General features: G+C 45.2%; 1 protein-coding gene across 3 annotated transcripts; it reads right to left on the minus strand.

Annotated features, from left to right (window-relative positions):
- Nucleotides 1-4930: 4930 nt before the first annotated feature.
- Nucleotides 4931-22004, minus strand: C8A (complement C8 alpha chain). 3 transcript variants are annotated; one of them, XM_040407236.1, is made up of 11 exons: nucleotides 21836-22004; nucleotides 17469-17565; nucleotides 14394-14538; nucleotides 14166-14310; nucleotides 13587-13776; nucleotides 12886-13086; nucleotides 11842-12082; nucleotides 11619-11753; nucleotides 9297-9454; nucleotides 7579-7801; nucleotides 4931-5214 (listed from the first exon to the last, which is right to left on the minus strand). In XM_040407236.1, exons 1-11 carry the CDS (start codon nucleotides 21973-21975, stop codon nucleotides 5063-5065), a joined length of 1827 nt encoding a protein of 608 aa, XP_040263170.1. In that variant the 5' UTR covers nucleotides 21976-22004; the 3' UTR covers nucleotides 4931-5062. The 3 variants fall into 3 exon arrangements, with proteins under 3 accessions (XP_040263170.1, XP_040263171.1, XP_040263172.1); XM_040407237.1 differs by lacking the exon at nucleotides 21836-22004 and adding an exon at nucleotides 17648-17695 and having other exon boundaries at nucleotides 17469-17606; XM_040407238.1 differs by lacking the exon at nucleotides 17469-17565 and having other exon boundaries at nucleotides 21836-22003.
- Nucleotides 22005-22801: the final 797 nt, after the last annotated feature.

Here is a 22801-nt window from a genome sequence, read left to right on the forward strand (position 1 = left end):
TCACACTCAAAATTAAAGTGAAAAAACACACTACAGGCTGATCCAACTTTGATGTAATGTCCTTAAAACAAGTCAAAATGAGGCTCAGTAGTGTGTGTGGCCTCCACGTGCCTGTATGACCTCCCTACAACGCCTGTGCATGCTCCTGATGAGGTGGCGGACGGTCTCCTGAGGGATCTCCTCCCAGACCTGGACTAAAGCATCTGCCAACTCCTGGACAGTCTGTGGTGCAACGTGACGTTGGTGGATAGAGCGAGACATGATGTCCCAGATGTGCTCAATTGGATTCAGGTCTGGGGAACGGGCGGGCCAGTCCATAGCATCAATGTCTTTGTCTTGCAGGAACTGCTGACACACTCCAGCCACATGAGGTCTAGCATTGTCTTGCATTAGGAGGAACCCAGGGCCAACCGCACCAGCATATGGTCTCACAAGGGGTCTGAGGATCTCATCTTGGTACCTAATGGCAGTCAGGCTACCTCTGGCGAGCACATGGAGGGCTGTGCGGCCCTCCAAAGAAATGCCACCCCACACCATTACTGACCCAATGCCAAACCGGTCATGCTGGAGGATGTTGCAGGCAGCAGAACGTTCTCCACGGCGTCTCCAGACTCTGTCACGTCTGTCACATGTGCTCAGTGTGAACCTGCTTTCATCTGTGAAGAGCACAGGGCGCCAGTGGCGAATTTGCCAATCTTGGTGTTCTCTGGCAAATGCCAAACGTCCTGCACGGTGTTGGGCTGTAAGCAGAACCCCCACCTGTGGACGTCGGGCCCTCATATCACCCTCATGGAGTCTGTTTCTGACCGTTTGAGCAGACACATGCACATTTGTGGCCTGCTGGAGGTCATTTTGTAGGGCTCTGGCAGTGCTCCTCCTGTTCCTCCTTGCACAAAGACGGAGGTAGCGGTCCTGCTGCTGGGTTGTTGTCCTCCTATGGCCTCCTCCACGTCTTCTGATGTACTGGCCTGTCTCCAGGTAGCGCCTCCATGCTCTGGACACTACGCTGACAGACACAGCAAACTTCTTGCCACAGCTCGCATTGATGTGCCATCCTGGATAAGCTGCACTACCTGAGCCACTTGTGTGGGTTGTAGACTCCGTCTCATGCTACCACTAGAGTGAAAGCACCGCCAGCATTCAAAAGTGACCAAAACATCAGCCAGGAAGCATAGGAACTGAGAAGTGGTCTGTGGTCACCACCTGCCGAACCACTCCTTTATTGGGGGTGTCTTGCTAATTGCCTATAATTTCCACCTGTTGTCTATCCCATTTGCACAACAGCATGTGAAATTGATTGTCACTCAGTGTTGCTTCCTAAGTGGACAGTTTGATTTCACAGAAGTGTGATTGACTTGGAGTTACATTGTGTTGATTAAGTGTTCCCTTTATTTTTTTGAGCAGTGTATTTAAAGGCATTGGACACTTTGCAATACTTTTAGTTTACTCTCAGTATTTCGCTCCCGCACCTTCATTTAACTTTCATCCATATTCTTTATCTTCTGCTGTTTTTTTATCTAGCTGCTGGAAATACAGCGAGCCCAGGAGAGGGGAGAAGATAGGAGTGATAATAGTGATGATGGTGGTAGTAGTTACTCACTGTGATGCCCTCCTGGACCGTGCAGTGATGAGAAGGTAGCCCCTTTTTTTCCTTCGAGGCACTTCCTGGCCTTCAGAATTCTTCTGTCTGATGGTGATTGGGGTGCCCTTGGTGGTTGTAGGTTTTTGAGGCACAAATCCCAGTAACCTGAGTCAACACGTTCACTCTACTTTACTGAACAGGCACTGTACAGATTAAATGCAGTCGTTACAGCCGGCATAGGCAATTCCCATGGCTGTTTATGGCATATAGGGGGATGAGTCTCTCTCTGATAGTCTGCACAATCTTCTCAACGCTCCCTATATAGGTGTCTTCCTCAATGTAGCACAGTCTCTGGGGATCAGGCTGTTCTTTTATATGATGGGAAGACTGGAGCTTCTTTCTCCCACCAGTATGCAGAGAAGTCTGTAGCCTCAATGTAAGTGCGTTACTTTTCTCTAAAAAATGCTCCTGTATGACCGCTTAACTTTCTGCTCCTTTCAGTGACCAACACCTTCTAATGGTACCAGATAGAAGTCCACTGTATGTTTTCACATAATAAAATACCTATAATGCAGATCCCATAGTGCATGGTGCCTATATACCAATACCAACTGCAGTACACATAAAAATCTACCAGCTGTACAGCATATATAATATTACCAGCTGTGGTGTGTATATACTAGTGCTAGCTGTAATGCACATATAATAGCACCAACCATAGTGTATATCCTGTATACCAGTACCAGCTCTTATACATATTGTATTAACGGTGGAGCATGTATAATAATTCCAGCAGAGACCTGCAGTGTATATATTAGTACCAGCTGTAGGACATACATAATAGTACTAACTGAGGAGTACAAATAATAGTACCAGCTGCAGTGTATATACTATATACCTGTACCAGCTGTAATCCACATACTGTATATTAGTGCAAGCTACAATACATATATAATGTTACCAGTTGCAGTGTATATACTGCAGACTAATACCAGTTGTAGGGCATACAGTTGTGTTCAAAATATTAGCAGTCAGACATCACTAATCTGATCAATCACTGGTTTTGGTAGAAATGATATTTCTACATGGCGAATAATTTACTAGCAGGTGTAGTAGAGTAATAGAAACCCAACAGACCCAACAGTCATGACATGCATGCTACTGATTCTCTGTAATTCAATCACTTATTGAAAGGGGCATGTTGAAAATAATAGCAGTGTGGAGTTCAATGAGTGAGGTCATTCATTCTTTGAAAACCAGGTGTCAATTATTGCCCTTATTTAAGGAAGGAAGGCAGCGAATGTTGTACATGCCGGTTACAGTGCATTTCTCTCTGAAATTATGAGGACAATGGGTCGTTCCAGACATTGTTCAGAAGAACAGCGCACCTTGATTAGACAGTTGATTGGAGGGGAAAACATATAAAGAAGTGCAGAAAATGATCGGCTGCTCAGCTAAAATTATGGCAAATGCTTTAAAATGGCAACCAAAACCTGAAAGACGTGGAAGAAAGCGAAAAACTCGAATGGATAGAAGAATAGCCAAAATGGCAAGGACTCGGCCAACAATCAACTCCAGGAAGATGAAAGAAGGTGTAAAGTCACCTGTGAGTCCTGTTACAATGAGAAGACGCCGATGTGAAGCCGAGCGATCTGCAAGAAGCCCCCGCAAAAAGAGATGGCCTTGCAGTTTGCCCGGCGGTCGTTTTGCTGCGAACTTTGCGTGTTCGCGATTCGCCGAACATGCGAACATATGGAGAAATTTCGCGCCCGCCATATTCTTTTACATTATGAAGAACTTTGACCCATGACACGTCCATCAGGTGGTACAGGACAGCCAATTGAGACATTTCAGCACATGGACATAACCCCCTACCTTATAAATAAACCCGATCTGGCCGCCATTTTACATTCAGTGTTTTGCCAGTGTAGGGAGAGGTTGCTGTGTGGAGCAGGGACAGGCTGTTAGGGACACCAAACGCTAGCTAATAGGGCCACAAAGGTCCTTCTAAGCACTAGTATAGGTGTGCTATCGATAGGTGTGATACACAGAGGGGTGCGATATGCTTATAATATACTTTTATAATGAGTCAAAAACACATAGATCTATATAGTGATCACCTGGAAGTCAGGGGCCTCGGGGCTTACTAGGGCCATTTTTATATAGGGTAAGGTTCCGGACGGGGTCGCTCTTATCAGGGCGGGTGGTCTGTGATTAGGCTTTCAGGGCCAGAATAGCCCCCCCTGTAGGGCAATATCAGGGACAGTTCTTTGCCCCCCCTGTCCTTCAATACCACATCATCATCTAGCCCAGGGATGGATGGTTTTTGCTTTCCCTCCGGGATTCATCGATGTGCACTGGAACCCCCCGGATTGTGGTCGGACATATGGCTTCTGATATGGTTCGGCCGAGCACTTGTTATTGCCGACCACATCTAGGCTTTTTGCTTAACTTTAATAATTTAATTTATTTTCATTTTGAGGGATATCTTTTCCATTCACACGTCCGCAAAATGGGTCCGCATCTGTTCCGCAATTTTGCGGAACGGGTGCAGACCCATTCATTTTCAATGGGGCAGGAATGTACTGTCCGCATCCGCATTTGCGGATCCGCACTTCCGCATTTGTGCTTCCTATTCTTGTCCTATTCTTGTCCGCTATTGCAGAGTGGACAAGATTAGGCATTTTCTATTATAGTGACGGCGATGTGCGGTCCACAATTTGCCGAATGCACATTTCCAGTGTCCGTGTTTTGCGGATCCGCAAAACACTTACGGACGTGTGACTGGACCCTCATAGTCCGATCATCCTGGGCTGGAATACCTGGTCACAGGGGCAGAAGGTGGTGACTCCGAGCAGCACAGACGTCCAGCAGTTCTCAGAGACAGCGGTTATACAACTGAATATTAGTGACGGGATTCAGAGGAAAGAAAATCTACAGACATTTCTCAGTTTATATAGTGAGTGTTTGAGTTTGTAAAGAAGACGACAAACACTGCTATTTTTTTGAACAGTTTATTATTCACTTTTCTTCATTTTTTTTAGAGGAACAACACAAATGTGATATATTTTTCTTCATGTTTTGATTTGGAATAGAATGTGTAGTGTTCCCAATGCATCTGTGTGGATGGAAATAAAAGCTATTAAAAGGATTTTGAGCTTTATTCACTTTTTAAACACACTGCTATTATTTTGAACACAACTGTATATACTACCGATAGCCATAGGGCATATATTATAGTAACACGTGAGGGGATATAGACTCGTACGCTCTGCTGTGTATATAGCGTAGAGCCGCCATCGTTTACATAGACTTATCTCTTTATAAATACATTAAACACAGACAAGATTAACATACAACGTAAAAGACTTTAATTTTGTGCAAATGTTAAATAAGCAATAAGGTCACGCATTGACTCAGGCTGTCAGTGAATGATTGACAGAAACACAGCAAAAGTGTAAAATATAAGACCCCTGGTTCTTAACAGGACTCAGTCTGGACGCTTCTCCCCAGGCATCGACTGCCACCATTTTTAGGAGGTGGATTGTTGCAAGACCTTGTCCTTTGACGCTTTCCAGATTGACAGGTGGACCATGAGGACCAGCAGCTCCAGCCTCCTTTTGCTTTTATATCTGTAATACAGATCCCAAAATTGGATTGGATATATGTACATTACAACCGAAGCACAGCATTGACTGATGGCACCAGTTATAATAAAACTACTACTACACGGGTGCAATACTGATAGCTGTATGTAAGACATTGTGAATAGAGTTGAGCGAACACCTAGATGTTCGGGTTCGGGGAGTTCGGCCGAACTTTTAAAAAAAGTTAGGGTTCGGGACCCGAACCCCATTGAAGTCACTTTATTATTTTCCGTTATAACATGGTTATAACGGAAAATAATAGTATTAGCTTTTTCAGATCTGAGTTTTCACGATCGTGAAAACTCAGATCTGACAGTATATTCTAACACAGAGGCATTCCCATAGTGATGGGGACGCTTCAAGTTAGAATATACTAAGAACTGTGTACATAACTGCCCCCTGCTGCCTGGCAGCACCCGATCTCTCACAGGGGGCTGTGATCCGCACAATTAACCCCTCAGGTGCCGCACCTGAGGGGTTAATTGTGCGGATCTCAGCCCCCTGTAAGAGATCGGGTGCTGCCAGGCAGCAGGGGCCAGACCCCCCTCCCTCCCCAGCATTAAAATCATTGGTGGCCAGTGCGGCCCCCCCCCCTGCCTCCCCAGCATTAAAATAATTGGTGGTCAGTGCAGCCCCCCACCCCCACCCCCCTATCAAAATCATTGGTGGTAAGTGCGCCCCCCCCCTATTAAAATCATTGGTGTCCAGTGCGGGCCCCCCCACCCCTAATTAAAATTATTGGTGGCAGTGGCCACAGGTTAACAACCCCCTCCCCCCCATCATTGGTGGCAGCGGAGCGGCGGTTCCGATCAGAGTCCCAGTTTAAACGCTGGGGCTCCGATCGGTTACCATGGCAGCCAGGATGCTACTTCAGTCCTGGCTGCCATGGTTACTTAGCACTTTTAGCAGCATTATACTTACATGCGCTGTCTGTGGCCGGCCAGGCGCTCCTCCTACTGGTAAGTGAAAGGTCTGTGCGGCGCATTGTTTATAGCACAGACCTGTCACTTACCAGTAGGAGGAGCGCCCGGCCGGCCACAGACAGCGCAGGTAAGTATAATGCTGCTAAAAGTGCTAAGTAAATCATGGCAGCCAGGACTGCAGTAGCGTCCTGGCTGCCATAATAACCGATCGGAGCCCCAGCGATTAAACTGGGACTCTGATCGGAACTGCCGCTCCGCTGCCACCAATGATGGGGGGGGGGTTGTTAACCTGTGGCCACTGCCACCAATAATTTTAATTAGGGGTGGGGGGGGCCGCACTGGACACCAATGATTTTAATAGGGGGGGCCGTACTAGCCACCAATGATTTTAATAGGGGGAGTGGGGGTGGGGGGGCTGCACTTGCCACCAATTATTTTAATACTGGGGACGGAGGGGGTCTGGCCCCTGCTGCCTGGCAGCACCCGATCTCTTACAAGGGGATGAGATCCGCACAATTAACCCCTCAGGTGTGGCACCTGAGGGGTTAATTGTGCGGATCACAGACCCCTGTAAGAGATCAGGTGCTGCCAGGCAGCAGGGGGCCGTTATGTCCACAGTTCTCAGTATATTCTAACTTGAAGCGTCCCCATCACTATGGGAACGCCTCTGTGTTAGAATATACTGTCAGATCTGAGTTTTCACGATCTAACTCAAATCCGATGGTATATTCTAACATAGAGGCGTTCCCATGGTGATGGGGACGCTTCAAGTTAAAATATACCATCGGATTGGAGAAAACTTCGATCCGATGGTATATTAATATTACCCGAACATCGAACCCGAACTTTTACTGAAATGTTCGGGTTCGGGTTCCGAACACCGTAAAGTTCGGTACGAATCCGAACTTTACAGATCGGGTTCGCTCAACCCTAATTGTGAATTACATCCCATATTATACTCCAGAGCTGCACTCACTATTCTGCTGGTGCAGTCACTATGTACATACATTACTTATCCTGTACTGATCCTGAGTTACATCCTGTATTATACCCCAGAGCTGCACTCACTATTCTGCTGGTGGAGTCCCTTTTCAGTGATTATAAGAAGCAGTCAGAAAGCTTGTGGACAGACACGTCTTAGCAGAGCTCCTATAATGCACTTTCTGTAGCTCTTCTGATATCGGATGATTGTTCAGTGTCTGCTGTAACTCTTCACAGAATGTAAATCCTGAGAACACGCTGCTGTATGCAGACACTGAACAAGCAGTGAATGTTGGGCGATTCAGCTCTGAAGCTTGAAGACGTGCGACTACAATTGTTGTTCACATTCTATGTTTCTTGAGTCGTCAAGTCGTGCTGGGGGATATAGTCTGCAGAAGCTGAAGGCCACGGACATCTATATAGAGACAGAGCGGCTGGTTCCTACCTGGTCGTGATGTCTGCTCACATGATGGGCCCTCGTACCCCGCAGGACACAGGCAGCTGCACACATTATTGTTTAATATGGGCTCCCCGTTATTGTGACAGGGGCCACAGCGGCACGAGTTAAACTCGCTCAGGAAGTCGTCGTAGGCTCTTTTCAGGTTCTGCCTCCTCATCTCAATCCCAGACAGACCTGTTAACTGCAGACCTTCGTGTATCGGCTGGAGCTAAAATTACAGATGTGATACATGAGAAATATACAAGTCATCCAAAAATAGGACAGAACAACTGGAAATGTCCACCAGCAAAATGCATCAGGTGACGCAAGATGGACGGAAAAAGCGCCCCCTTTAAGCCTTTGTTACTAGTGAGCGGGGCAGTTCCTTCTAGACTAAAAGATCCAAATCAGAGTCAAAGGAAAATTCCTGTAAATCGCCAAATAACTAACCATCGATATCAAGACTGGTTCAAGGGTTTACGGTAAAATCCCTGTGATCTAGGGCAAAGAACTAGTTGAGGTCTATATAACTGGTTGTCTAAGGCACAAATGGTTTACAGCCAGTATCCCTAGCGGTCTAGGACATTGAAGGGGTTAATGTCCATTTCCTTGGTTGTTTTTGCAGAGACAGTCTTATTGCCAAAATCCCTGACGGTCTAGAACATATACAGGGGTTAAAGGGTTTGTCTGGAAGTTAGAAAAATGTGTCTAACAGCAGAAAACATAATACATAAAAAAATAAAAAATAAAATAAAATGAACAATTACTGACCTGCAGACCCCTGCTGCTCCAGAGGGGACCCTAGTGCTCCCCGCCAGTCTCTGTCTACCTGTCTTGCAGTAATAACTCTGCTGGTGCAGTCACTGTGTACATTATATCACTTATCCTGTACTGATCCTGAGTTACATCCTGTATTATACTCCAGAGCTGCACTCACTATTCTGCTGGTGCAGTCACTGTGTACATTATATCACTTATCCTGTACTGATCCTGAGTTACATCCTGTATTATACTCCAGAGCTGCACTCACTATTCTGCTGGTGCAGTCACTGTGTACATTATATCACTTATCCTGTACTGATCCTGAGTTACATCCTGTATTATACTCCAGAGCTGCACTCACTATTCTGCTGGTGCAGTCACTGTGTACATACATTACTTTTCCTGTACTGATCCTGAGTTACATCCTGTATTATACTCCAGAGCTGCACTCACTATTCTGCTGGTGCAGTCACTGTGTACATTATATCACTTATCCTGTACTGATCCTGAGTTACATCCTGTATTATACTCCAGAGCTGCACTCACTATTCTGCTGGTGCAGTCACTGTGTACATACATTACTTATCCTGTACTGATCCTGAGTTACATCCTGTATTATACTCCAGAGCTGCACTCACTATTCTGCTGGTGCAGTCACTGTGTACATTATATCACTTATCCTGTACTGATCCTGAGTTACATCCTGTATTATACTCCAGAGCTGCACTCACTATTCTGCTGGTGCAGTCACTGTGTACATACATTACTTATCCTGTACTGATCCTGAGTTACATCCTGCATTATACTTCAGAGCTGCACTCACTATTCTGCTGGTGCTGTTACTGTATACATACATTACTTATCCTGTTCTGATCCTGAGTTACATCCTGTATTATACTCCAGAGCTGCACTCACTATTCTGCATCTGTTACACTTGTAATAATCATTTCCCTTAATTTTACCTCAAAATTAATCACAGCTGGATTATATTTCAGGGATCTTCCCCAAAAGCGATAGGTGTCGCCCCTGATTACATTAAGCAGCCCCCCGGCTGATCCTGTGTCTCCTCCTTTTATATGAGTGATGATATCCTTTATTACACTCTCGCTTCCATGACGTTCTGTTATAAAAAAAAAAAGGATGAAAGACAAATTTACTACAGAATAACACACATGAAGCTTACAGGATACTTTGGGGGTCATGTATCAATAGTAATAATGGAGATGAGCGAAGTTTTGAAAAATTCAATTCGGCAACTTCACCAAAGTTAGCCAAGAAATTTGATTTGTTCCGAATTAATTTGTCATGAATCGCTACAAATCAGGTATGCCCAGGCCACTCTGCGGTAGGGCACGGCTACACAGAGCGGCAATGCTGCAGTGAAGATCCGTGTGGCCAATTAATATTGAAGAACACACTGTTCTTCATTGTTAACGGCCGCGCTGCACGGTTAATGCACCTTTATACAGGGGCTGTTGCTGGTACGTGGTTTGGCTGGTTAGGTGGAGGCACAATATGCAGATTATTGCTGTTCTTGCGTGCAATCTCCTGCAGGTTATTTGCCAGTAAACACAGAATATTAATCAGCTCTGGCATACCCACTTCTCCAACCCCAGCGCCCTCCTGCCCTACAGGTGTGAGCCCTTCTTCTTCCATCTGCTTTTCCTCCTTTTCCACAACATCTAATATCAATGAGAATATGTCATCGGGAACATCCAGCTCCTCCTCTCTTTGCATCATGCTGACTTTTCTATGGCATGGTGACCAAGGAGGATGATTTGGAAGAAGTAAAGCCAGCAAAAGATTAGGATGGTCATCATTAAGACCTAGCCCGCCAAATGGGTGCAGACTAGATGGTACTGGTTGACATGCTGGCACCTGAATAATAAATCTTATTGGCATTGAATTACATATCTTAGTTTACAGCTGATGTAGGAATAAGTAAATAAAAGTGACACAGAATAAGTCTCCCTACGATCTTCCTACACTCGCCTTACACTCTTCCTACAATCTCCCTTCACTCTCCCTTACACTCTTCCTACAATCTCCTTACACTCTTCCTACAATCTCTCTTCACTCTCCTTACACTCTTCCTACAATCTCCCTTCACTCTCCCTTACACTCTCCCTTACACTCTCCCTTACACTCTCCCTTACACTCTTCCTACAATCTCCCTTCACTCTCCTTACACTCTTCCTACATTCTCCCTTCACTCTCCCTTCACTCTCCCTTCACTCTCCCTTCACTCTCCCTACACTCTCCCTACACTCTCCCTACACTCTCCCTACACTCTCCCTTCACTCTCCCTTCACTCTCCCTTCACTCTCCCTTACACTCTTCCTACAATCTCCCTTCACTCTCCTTACACTCTTCCTACATTCTCCCTTCACTCTCCCTTCACTCTCCCTTCACTCTCCCTACACTCTCCCTACACTCTCCCTACACTCTCCCTACACTCTCCCTACACTCTCCCTTCACTCTCCCTTCACTCTCCCTTCACTCTCCCTTACACTCTTCCTACAATCTCCCTTCACTCTCCTTACACTCTTCCTACAATCTCCCTTCACTCTCCTTACACTCTCCTTACATTCTCCCTTCACTCTCCCTTCACTCTCCCTACACTCTCCTTACACTCTCCCTACAATCTCCCTTCACTCTCCCTACAATCTCCCTACACTCTCCCTTCACTCTCCCTTCACTCTCCATACACTCTCCCTATTCAATCCTTTTCAACAACACTGTCCCTAGCACATAGGCGCTTGCCAAGTCTCTCCCTCTGCTCAGCTCACGGGACAATGGCGAAGACCGCGTGGGATGAGGGTTTTATAGGGCTATGACAGGGGTTGGCTATCTGCGGATTGGCTGGCTGCACGGCATTATGGGTCTTATCGCATTCCCGGGCTTCTTACTTTCACTTTGTAACACATTCAGCCGCCATATTAAGAAAAACTAAATTATTACCACGAAGAGCAAGAAAATTCAGATACATTGGGAATGGAAGTTTTTCTAAACTTCGGACCGAATTCCGCTTTGAATGCTTCGCTCAACACTAGTGATAATCATGGCGGTCATGTTGCTGGCGCCATTTAAATAACCTCTCAATGTTGCTCCGCTCTCTTTCCCTCTGGGCTTGGAGTTCACACATGTGGTGGGAGTGGTTGTCACATACGCCACCTCTTTTTAAACATTTGCACCACTTCGATATCACACATTGATAAATGACCCCCACTGACCGCAGAGATGGAAATGTCACATTTTTTTAATACATCAAATATCAGTTTTACCAGTAAATTTGCTTTCAAGTCTTTCACAGTTTTTCGCTTGTATCTTAAATGATCCCTCGACTTGTCCATCATCAGATACGCCGGTTCCACTAATATAGCCGCCAAAACAGTCATACAACATGGAATACGTAACATCTGGAAAAGAAGCAGAGATGACCCTGTGCAGATAGATGTCCTACCAGCGCTCCACGTCTAACATATCATTTCCAAATGTTGGTTTTACCTTGTTTTTTCATGACTTCTTTATCCAATACAAGGACGTTGTCCATGATGCCACCCATGGTGCCAGAGGTGACAAAGTGAGTGCCATAGTCAGTAATGAACCTGGCATAGAGGCCGTAGCTGTAAGTATCAGGAAGCTCCATCAGTGACATTAACATGTCCTCATCCAACACCAGAGAATTCCTTCTTATCCGGAAACGAGCCGTCTGAACCTCAGTGAGAAATCGAACAAACTGCAGGTTCTTCAAGAAAACAAAATATAAGCAAAGATTAAAGATAGATAGAGATAGACAGATAGATAAATAGAGATAGACACATAGATAGATAGATAGATAGATAGATAGATAGATAGATAGATAGATAGATAGATATGAGATAGATAGATAGATATGAGATAGATAGATAGATAGATAGATAGATAGATGATAGATAGATAGATAGATAGATAATAGATAGATAGATAGATAGATAATAGATAGATAATAGATAGATAGATAATAGATAGATAGAGAGATAGATAGGAGATAGATAGATAGATAGATAGATAGATAGATAGATAGATAGATAGATAGATAGATAGATGATGATAGATAGATAAATAGAGATAGACACATAGATAGATAGATAGATAGATAGATATGAGATATATAGATAGATAGAGAATAGATAGATAGATAGATATGAGATCGATAGATAGATAGATAGATAGATAGATAGATATGAGATAGATAGATAATAGATAATAGATAGATAGATAATAGATAGATAGATAGATAGATAGATAGATAGATAGATAGATAGATAGATAGATAGATAGAGAATAGATAGATAGATATGAGATAGATAGATATGAGATAGATAGATAGATAGATAGAGAATAGATAGATAGATAGATAGATAGATATGAGATAGATAGATAGATAGAGAATAGATAGATAGATAGATAGATAGAGAGATAGATAATAGATAGATAGATAGATAGATAGATAGATAGATAGATAGATAGATAGATAGATATGAGATAGATAGATAATAGATAGTTTACCTTTTCAGTATATGAAGATATATTTTTCAGGAAATCACTTTTACTCTCGGAGTTGATTCCGAACTCTACTCCCACCGGACTCTCTGCGGCTTTTATATTGAAGCTGAACCCTAAGGCAGAGGAACTTTCTTTCCTTATAGCATCGAGCAGATCCTTGGAGTCGTCGTACACCTCATAAGACATCCCAGTGTCTGCCCGGGCCTGGAGAACACAGGTGTAGACAACAGAAAAAAGAATAACCATCAGAACTGGACCCACCATCTGACCAAACAACTAATGTTTCCATTTACTGACCGCAAGCAGAGATTTTGAAAAGCACCTGCATCACAGTCTATAGTTACAGAACTTCTCACTAGACACCATTTATTGATGACCGCTTTGTATCAGGGGGCGATAGGCTGATTCAGGATTCCAGATTCCGATTCCGTTATTTTCCCTCTCAGCAGACACACCTGCCTCTTAGACCATGTCCGCTGCCTCTCCTGCACTTTGCTCCACCCACTTTCTCCAAGATATTTAAGCCACACCCAGTTCCATCATGGAGCACCACCAAAATTACTGGTAATGCCCCTTTTAAGACCAGTTAGTGGTCCATTTCAAAGAATAGTCCCGAGCAGCTAGGACTGTTGTTAGGTACAGTATGTGAAGGCCCGTCTGCCATGATGTAACCGTAGATGCTGCACCGGGGTCCAAACACTTACAAGGAACTGATAGACATGGAAGTTGTAGGGTTTTCTGAAGTACTTCTCATCGGCGGCGTAATACATCTGCTCACAGGTCGGGTCGTATCTCAGTTCCCTCCATTCACCGTTATAGACGTATTCACATTGACCTCCAAAGTATCTGTGATCCAGGACATTCTGCGCTTCTTCCTGCGTCAGGATGTTAAACCTGTAGAAAAAGGGAGCCGGAAAATGATCAGCATATTGGGGTGATGCACAAAGATTGGGGTGTTCTAAATGTCTCCAAAAATCAGATGTTTTGCAGTAAATAAATCCTTGTATTGAGTTCTGCAGCTCCTTCTCCCCTCTCACAGCATGCAAGTCCCAGACACATAGAGATACTGCAGCTGCATCCCCCTCCTCTCCCTACTTTACTAGGATTTACTGTGTTACACCAGATGGATTCATTTGGTGGCTGAGGAGGCTTCTGGGCATTTACAGAGATCCTGCAGTCAGAGAAAAGTTGAGTGCCGACTGCTGGACGGTGAGGAAGATGCAAATTACTTCTAATGAATTATTAATATGTACAGGTTTATGCAAATAGATAAAAACCCTCACCCTCTGACAGCTCTCTCAGCTCCGGGTATTGGAAACAGCTGCCTGCAGAACCTCTCATCTTCCTGGGGCTCGCAGTCCCTCTCGTCGGACTCATCCCTGCAGTCTGCCTCTCCATTGCAAACCAGCTGTCTCTTTATACAGCGACCTATGAACACAGTAGATTTCCTATAGACACATCGCTGCGGGTAATACTCCCATCATCACACTGGTCTCACCCCAGTCTCTTACCAGTTTCCTCACACTGAAAATCGTTTCCGCACTTATTGTCCGGGACACATTTCTCGGAGGATTTGCAGATCATTGACTCCCACAGATTCCCGATGCAGATCCTTCCGTCGTATTTGGCCGGCTGTGCCAGGGCCCGGTACCTGTGCTGTGTAACAGAGGGGGCATTCATCAGAGGCGTCCGTACAGCCCCGGACCGGATATAGACTCTGACATCAGATAGAGGGTCGGCCCGCGCAGAGTAGCAAACATTACGGCGGTTTTCCCACGAAAAATATTCTACTTTTCAAACCAGCACCAGGATCTGAATACTTTTGCAATTGCACGTGATGAAAAATTAGGTACAACCACTGAGTTATTAAATGAAATCTATCTGTACAGCGCCACCTGCTGTTTGCTGTTCTTCTAATTTCTCTGTCCGGCTCACTGAGGTGGTCGCACACGCTCAGTTTCATCCTTCAACTACCAGCAGCTGCAGTAGAGAAAGACACGACCCTGAGAAAGGACACGGCCCCTAAACTGACAGCTTAAAATATAATAAAGCAGAGCAATGAATGGGAAGATCTTTGGATCCATGTGAGGTACAGGGCAGGTCGTAGCTTTGTTAGAAACCCCTTTAACCCACTGTTTCCCACCACTCCTGGAACCAACCAGACAGTAAGTAGGGGCATCAGCTCAGTACACAGACTGGAAAAGGTCGGCGTCTTGCAGCGCATCACTGACACTGACAGCAGAATTGAGGTAAGTATTTGAGTTTAATACTTTTATTGGACAGCATTGAGCCGCAATGGGGGAAGCACTATGGGGGTATTGAGGGCTCTAAAAAGGAGCATTTTTGTATTGGCACACATTATAACGGGGCCACTATGGAGATATTCATTCTACTGGGGGCACTAAAAGGGGGTAATTTTTTTGTACTGACATACGTTATAAGGGAGCATTTTTTATCTACTGGCAAATAAGGGGGCATTTTTTGTACTGACGCACATTATAAGGGAGCATTTTCGTACTGGCACAGATTATAAGGGGGTATTTTTTGCACTAGCACACATTCTAAGGGGGCCACTATGGGGATATTTTTTCTACTGGGGGCACTAAAAGGGGGTATACATTTTTTTGTATTGGAACACATAAGAGGGCATTTTTGTACTGACACACATTGTAAAGGGGAATTATTTTACTGGCACACATTATAATAGGGTATTTTTTTGTACAGGCACATATTATGGGAGGAATTATTACTACTGAAGGCATTATGGTGGGCTGTATTACTACTGGAGGACTACAATGATTACTAGTATGGACACTATGGGGGCATTATTACTTCTGGGGGCAAAATGAGGAACATTATTACTATTTGGTGCACTGTGCACTCTGGAAGAGAATTATTACTATTGGTGGGACTTTGGGGAGTACTGTCACATTGGGGGGCACCATGGCACGGTATCAGCATAGCACAGGTATTTTTGGAGTACACTATATTTATGGCAATAAGTGTCAGGGACACCATCGGCTGGGCAAAGTTATTTTTTAGGGCACTGTGTGCCAATAATTATTGAAGAGGGCACTATCTGTGTGGTGCTAGTATTTGTAAGTGGACTCCTGGTATTTCTGCAGTATAGTATCGGGGGTCACAGTGAGCACAGTATTGGGGGTGGCAGAATGGGGTGTTCAGAAGGTGGGAGGATGATGGAAAAGTAGAAAACTAAGATGTCGGTCTGTCAAACTCTACAGAGAGAAGAGATGGGTGAAAGGAGTCATCATGGCGGTCTGGTCTGAAGAAAGAGAACGTCTACATCAGAGGTCACTGGATGGAAGAGGTATGTGGCGGCATGGCGCTGTATTACCCTGTATCTTTTGTAGCGCTGTATGGAATGTTTTCCAAATATGTTTTTAACAGTAGGGCTGGAGGGAAGGGTTTAGGTTGAGAATTCGGCATTAGGGGCGGGCACCCTTTCAGCAGAAAGGCTAGGTGCACCCCTGCCCAGGACAACTCTTTTTCATGGATGCGGATCCGCAATTTGAGGACAGCAATAACAGCTATGACCGTGTGCATGAGCCCTTAGATGTCGTTCCCCCATACATTTTATGGCAGCTGGGTCAGGAAGGGTAAGAATAATTCTGCAGTTGTATCGGGACGTTTGGCAGAACCAGGAAGGAGAAGAAGTGAATTCTGTTGTTGATTAAAAAAAAATTATCCTGTTATTTATGTTAATTTTTTTTTTTTTTCACGCTCGTTCTGCCGCAGAATTGTCCGGATATAAATCAGCGAGATCGTGCAGTGATTTTTTTTCTTCTTCAATCTCAATTATTTCCATCTGACATTAATTGGATCTGTAACCGGTTCTAAAAACCGTGATAATTACAATAACAGATGCACGAGATTCGCTGTTTGCCACGATCCGTTCGCAGCGACTTAATCACCTGCCGCAATTCTTGCCTTCTTTTTATTTTAGAAAATGAATCTGTTTACCTAAATCAAGAGCGAGAAGAAGAAGATAATTAAAAATGTCAGCAAGAAAAACTGAGACGGCGTTACTTAAAGGGACCCTGTCACCCGGACAAAATCCCCTCAGTGTGCGGATGTCATAGCAAAGCTGGAACAGTGTCCAGTGTCCCGGAGCTCCGCCCTCCGGACTCTTTAGGATTAGACGCAAGAGTCAGGGCTGCGTGGAAGTGTCACATGACCATTTTATCTCTGCTGAACGGTCAAGCGCCATCGTTGGGAGGAGGGGATTATGTAATCAGCATCTTGCCCTACACCGGCCATTCTTCCGAGCTATAAGGAGCTGTTTGATGAGGTCCTCACAGCAGTACAGTGCAGGACGTAGGCGTCTTACCATCCGCCATATAAGTCCTTCCCCTTCCTATAGGGTCGTCCTGGATTGTTTCATATTAAACATATAAGACATTAGAAACAAAGGATGATGGGAAATGTGGTGACATAAGGTGACGCCATTGCGGTAGGAAGTAGCTAACTTCTCCTCCTATCTGAGAAATCAATCAGTCTGCTCGTCTGGGACCAACTTACATGGGAAGAAAGCATAGAGAATGATTGCTAATGGAGGATGCTCTTACTTTGGTACCTTGGCATGGAAAACATGGAGACCATTGAGACCACTGGCCGAGCTGACAGTCCACAGGGGCCGGAGCGGAGCCTGAACTCCGGGCAAACCTGGAAAAATAAATAAAAAAAATGTAAAAAATCACATTCAGTGCATCCAGAAACCAGAGACCCGAGCAGAGACCCGCCTCAGGCAGTGATTGGCTGAGCAGACATTTCCAGGCATCGCCTGTGTGTCGATCTGAGATGAGGAAGTAAAGAGCAACGTAGCCGGGGATTGGCGAGTACGGCTTAGGATTGGCGAGTATGGCTTATTTAATTTTTATTTTTTTCAAACAGTCTACCACTAATTATTGACCCCCACCCCCCAGACAAACCCTTTAAATGGGTCTAGAATGAACAATCAGATGCGCCAGTTTTATCACCGTGGCCGATGCTGGATGATACATTTAGACACTTTTATTAACTGATTGGTTACTTTGTAGAAAACTTTTGATGCAGGTTGGTGCATGTTAGGCAACGCCCATTTACCCGCTATAGTACCCCCCCCGCTGAGCCAGGTGCAAAAAGTGTTTAAAACACATAATAAATGTGGTGCAAAACAAGTATGCAAATGTTTGACACAGAATTCTGACACATTCAGCTTTGTAAATCTCCCACAATTTCCTGCAATGCACCACATGAGGGCATGCTCTGGTGAAGCACCAGGTGGCAGCACAGAGACTTAGGGACCCTGTATGGCAGCACATGAATTAAGGACCTCCACATGCCAACATAATACCTGCAATAATGTGCGTCACGCTGCGCAAAATATAGGTACAGTATGCGCCTACAGCATGCTACGTATCCATACACAGGGCTCTCAGTCTCTATTCACTTTTAGAGCAGCATATACAATTCTGCTGCCTTGCTAGTTTCTTCCAGGCCTCTTTCACACGACCATATGGCTTTTTCAGTATTTTGTGGTCTGTTTTTCACGGATCCGTTGTTCTGTTTTTTTGTTTCCGTTGTGTTTCCGTTTCCATTCCGTTTTTCCGTATGGCATATACAGTAATCAGGGCCGTCTTTAATATTGATTGGACCCTGGGGAAAAAATTTACTTGGGCCCCCTGGATCCCGCCTTCCCACACCTTAGCAGGCAATCACGGCCTCCACCACAACACACACACAAAAATCCACACCTCTGGCAGAGTCAAGTGAATGACTGTAAATACTTCCAGTTCTGAAGACTCCAGCGGCTCAGGGTCAGTGCTCTGGGCAGCTGGGCTGAGGCTGGAAGTGGGCACCGCTCTGCAGGAAGGAGACCGGGGCTCGGCTCACCCTAGCGCTACAGTGCACCCCAGCACCCCACAGTATGCAGTATAGCACCCTATAGTATACAGCACCACACAGTATGCAGTATAGCACCCTATAGTATACAGCAACCCACAGTATGCAGTATAGCACCCTATAGTATACAGCACCACACAGTATGCAGTATAGCACCCTATAGTATACAGTACCCCACAGTATATAGTAGAGCAGTATAGCAGCCCACAGTATACAGCACCCACAGTATACAGCCCCCCACAGTATACAGTACAGCAGTATAGCGCTCCACAATATACAGCACCCACAGTATACAGCCCCCCCACAGTGTACAGCCCCCCACAGTGTACAGGCCCCCACACTATACAGGCCCCCACACTATACAGTATACAGCCCCCCACAGTATAAACCCCCACAGTATACAGTACAGCAGTATAGCACTCCACAATATACAGCACCCACAGTATACAGTATACAGCCCCCCACACTATACAGTACAGCAGTATAGCACTCCACAATATACAGCACCCACAGTATACAGTATACAGGCCCCCCACAGTATACAGGCCCCCCACAGTACACAGGCCCCCCACAGTATACAGCACCCCACTATACAGTAGTTTACAGTATATTAGCATAACAGCCCCTGTCACCTTTTTCTGATGTAATCTTCACAAAAAAAAGCTCCACAGTTAAGGCAAACTTCTACAGAAACACTCCTGGAGGAAAAGACCTTGATGACCTCCTAGCCATGTGACCAGTAATATTGCTAGGTTACTGATCACATGGTGATGATGTCATCTAAGGTCCTAGAGAATCACAGCTCTCACAGTACGCTGCCTGGAGTGCCGGCAGGCATGGCAGCACCCCCTGTGTAGCTGACAGCCTGACACCCGGGGCAGTGGCTAGCAGGGCTCAAGAGGCAGCTGCCTTGGGCCCCCCAGGAGCAACTGGGCCCGGGGCAGCTGCCGCTTTTGCTCCTTGTTAAAGACGGCCCTGACAGTAATTACATAGAAAAAATTGGGCTGGGCATAACATTTTCAATGGATGGTTCCGCGAAAACGGAACCGATACGGAAGACATACGGAGTACATATGTGTTCCATTTTTGAATGGAGCCATGGAACGTGATTTGCGGGCAATAATAGGACATGTTCTATCAACGGAACGGAAAAATGGAAACGGAATGCATATGGAGTACATTCAGGTTTTTTTGTGGAACCATTGAAATGAATGGTTCCGTATACGGACCGTATACAGAACGCAAAAAAAGGCCGGCAAACGGAAAAAAAAAAACTGTCGTGTGAAAGAGGCCTCAGGCTGTATCTCTCTGCATGTGGTGCATTGTAGCTGATGCAGTGTGTCAGTCTAGCACTGCCACTGACTCTAGTATTGTATTCTATTCCCCCAGGCTCCATCACATCCAGTATTTCAGCATTTCAGCCTCCAGAGCAGCGAGCATCTGACAGCCATTGATCCTGACCATGACTGAGTGAGAACTTGTGACTGTACATCACATAGACCAGGGGTGCACAACCTGCGGCCCGGGGGCCACATGCGGCCCTTGATACCATTTTGTGCGGCCCCCAACCATCTTCTAACATGTATGCCTATGTCTTGTGGCTGCTCACATGTATTTTTCATGTATTTCTCCCATTAGATGGAGTCCTGGAAGTGCAACTAGACATTAATGGTATATAATGTGTGTTCAATATGTCATAAGTACAATATTTCAGTTGTTAATACACCTTTAAATTTTTATTTCGGCCCTCGTCATTGGTTCAGTCTGGCAATGTGGCCCCCAACCAGGAAACGTTGTGCACCCCTGACATAGACTGTCATTTTTAGAAACCCGCTAAATCTTAAAAGAAGCCATAACGTGGACCACAAAAGATACTTCAAGACAAATCGCTTCTTTCTGGCGCCATTTATTCAGTAGGAAGCCATTCTGAAGACGTATGACACGCCAAGCGTCTGTGCTGAGATTTCCTTTACATTTCTCTCGACCTCTGCAAATAAAATCTACCTGAGAACCCCTGGCATTACTTACCTTATACTGATCCTGCAAGGCATTATACCTTACACTCCAATCACATCCAAAGCTGCATAAAATATTCTGCTTTCCTGCCCCTGCTCCCTGAAGGTTTGCACAGAACATCCTCTGCTCTGGTATCATGTGGGAGATGTAGCATTATACCATTATCTACTTCCACAATGCAATCTCATTGTTAGCACTGTGCAGCTCATGGAAAGTCTAAATGCAGCTCCGGATGTGACTGGAGTAGAAGCAAAATAAAAAGTGTTCCATTCACATGCAGAAAGTTCTGTATTCCTATTGGACTCGCCTTTTTTACATGGGACCTGGCTCTAGGCCTGAAAGACTGAAGGTTCATGTACACGACCGTATGTATTTTGCGGTCCAAAAAAAACACAGATGCCGTCCGTGTGACATCCGTTTTTTTATATTGCGAATCCATGGTAACAATGCCTATCCTTGCCCGCAAAACAGACAAGAATAGGACATGTTCCATCTTTTTTGTGGAACGGCCATGCGCACATACGGAAATGGAATGCACACAGAGTCATTTCCGTTTTTTTTTTTTTGCGGATCATTGAAGTGAACGGTTCCGCATACAGGTAGAAAAGGCAGATCCAAACCCTTCAGGGGCTGTACAAGCAGCAGTGACAGCAGCTCCTATGCAAGTGGCAGCAACACCGACAAACTAAAGAATTTTGCACAGTTTTGTCGCAATTAGGCTACATTCACACGTCCGTTGTGTGTTGCGGACCCGCAAATTGCCGGTCCGCAACACACCAGCCCATCACCCCCATAGAAATGCCTATTCTTGTCCGCAAGCTAGGACATGCTCTATCTTTTTGCGGAGCTGCGGACCCAAAATCGGGGCCGCGCTCCGCAATTGCGGCTGCAGAAAGGATGCGGACCCATTTTGCGGACGTGTGAATGGAGCCTTATCGGCCATTTTTTGTTTTACTATCCCCATTGGCAAAGTCCTAAAACCGCTGAAAGCTGGTAATTAAAGCGACGGGTCCCCCCCCCCAATATGGCAACCTACCTGCCGGCTGATCCGACGTCCCCGCTTTGCACCGTCACCGCGACACATAATGAGATTAAGCAGAGGAGTTCGGAGCAGAGATCGCGTCTCATCGTCCCCACTGAGAAGAGCCGGAGCAAAAACTGGAGCTTTTCCGGCATCGTCCGCGGCGGTGAATCATTGACAACTTTCTAAACATTCCTGATAATCCCAAAGCAACAAAGTTACCAAATGTCAAATAAAGCCGGAGTTTGGAAATCCCAGAGTAGACGGGGGAGGGGGGAGATTAGCTCAGGCCCCCCACCCCCGACAACTGCAGACCCTGGAGCAAAATGAGAAGATACACGGGGGAGGGGGCGATACTTCTATATTCAGGGGGTCATACTGTGCCGCCACATACCTCAGGTCTATATATGTATCAGGCTTCTAGAGGAGAATGTCTCCATAAAGCCTCATTCACACGTCAGTGTTCGGTCAGTGATTTCCATCAGTGATTGTGACGTAGTGTTGATCACGAATATTCTAATAGCAAATTTTTATCGCGAATATTGGCATTTCAAGAATTCGCGAAAATCTAGAATACAGTGCTATATCTTCGTAATCGCGAATATTCTAGATTTTTTTCTCATCAGTACCCATGATCCCTCACTGCTTCTTGCTTGTGGGCCAATGAGAAGGCTGCAATGTCTTTGACTTTAGGAGTAGCGTTGATCGCAAATTTTCGTATATCGCGAATTTTTCTCGCAAATTTTCCGATTGCCGATTTTCGCAAATCAAGAAAATGATGACTGGAGATCACAAATTCTCGAATTCGCCAATATCTGACGAATATTCGCCCAAATATTCGCGAAGTGTCGCGAATTTGAATATTGTCCCTGCCGCTCATCATGATTGTGAGCCAAAACCAGGACTGGAGCCGCCACAGACATAAGGAATAAGGGAGAAATCTGCTCCTGTTCTGTGTCTAGAGACGCTCCTGGTTTTGGC

Source organism: Bufo bufo, chromosome 9, assembly GCF_905171765.1.
Source record: "Bufo bufo chromosome 9, aBufBuf1.1, whole genome shotgun sequence".
Taxonomy (NCBI): Eukaryota; Metazoa; Chordata; class Amphibia; order Anura; family Bufonidae; genus Bufo; species Bufo bufo.

Coding starts and splice junctions, on each gene's coding strand:
- C8A (XM_040407236.1), bottom strand. CDS start 21,975: ATGCCGGAAAAGCTCCAGTTTTTGCTCCGGCTCTTCTCAGTGGGGACG. Junction 14,539..17,468: donor TTCCATGCCAAGGTACCAAA/GTAAGAGCATCC, acceptor TCTGTTACACAG/CACAGGTACCGGGCCCTGGC. Junction 7,802..9,296: donor CAGCTGTGATTAATTTTGAG/GTAAAATTAAGG, acceptor CTGTAATTTTAG/CTCCAGCCGATACACGAAGG.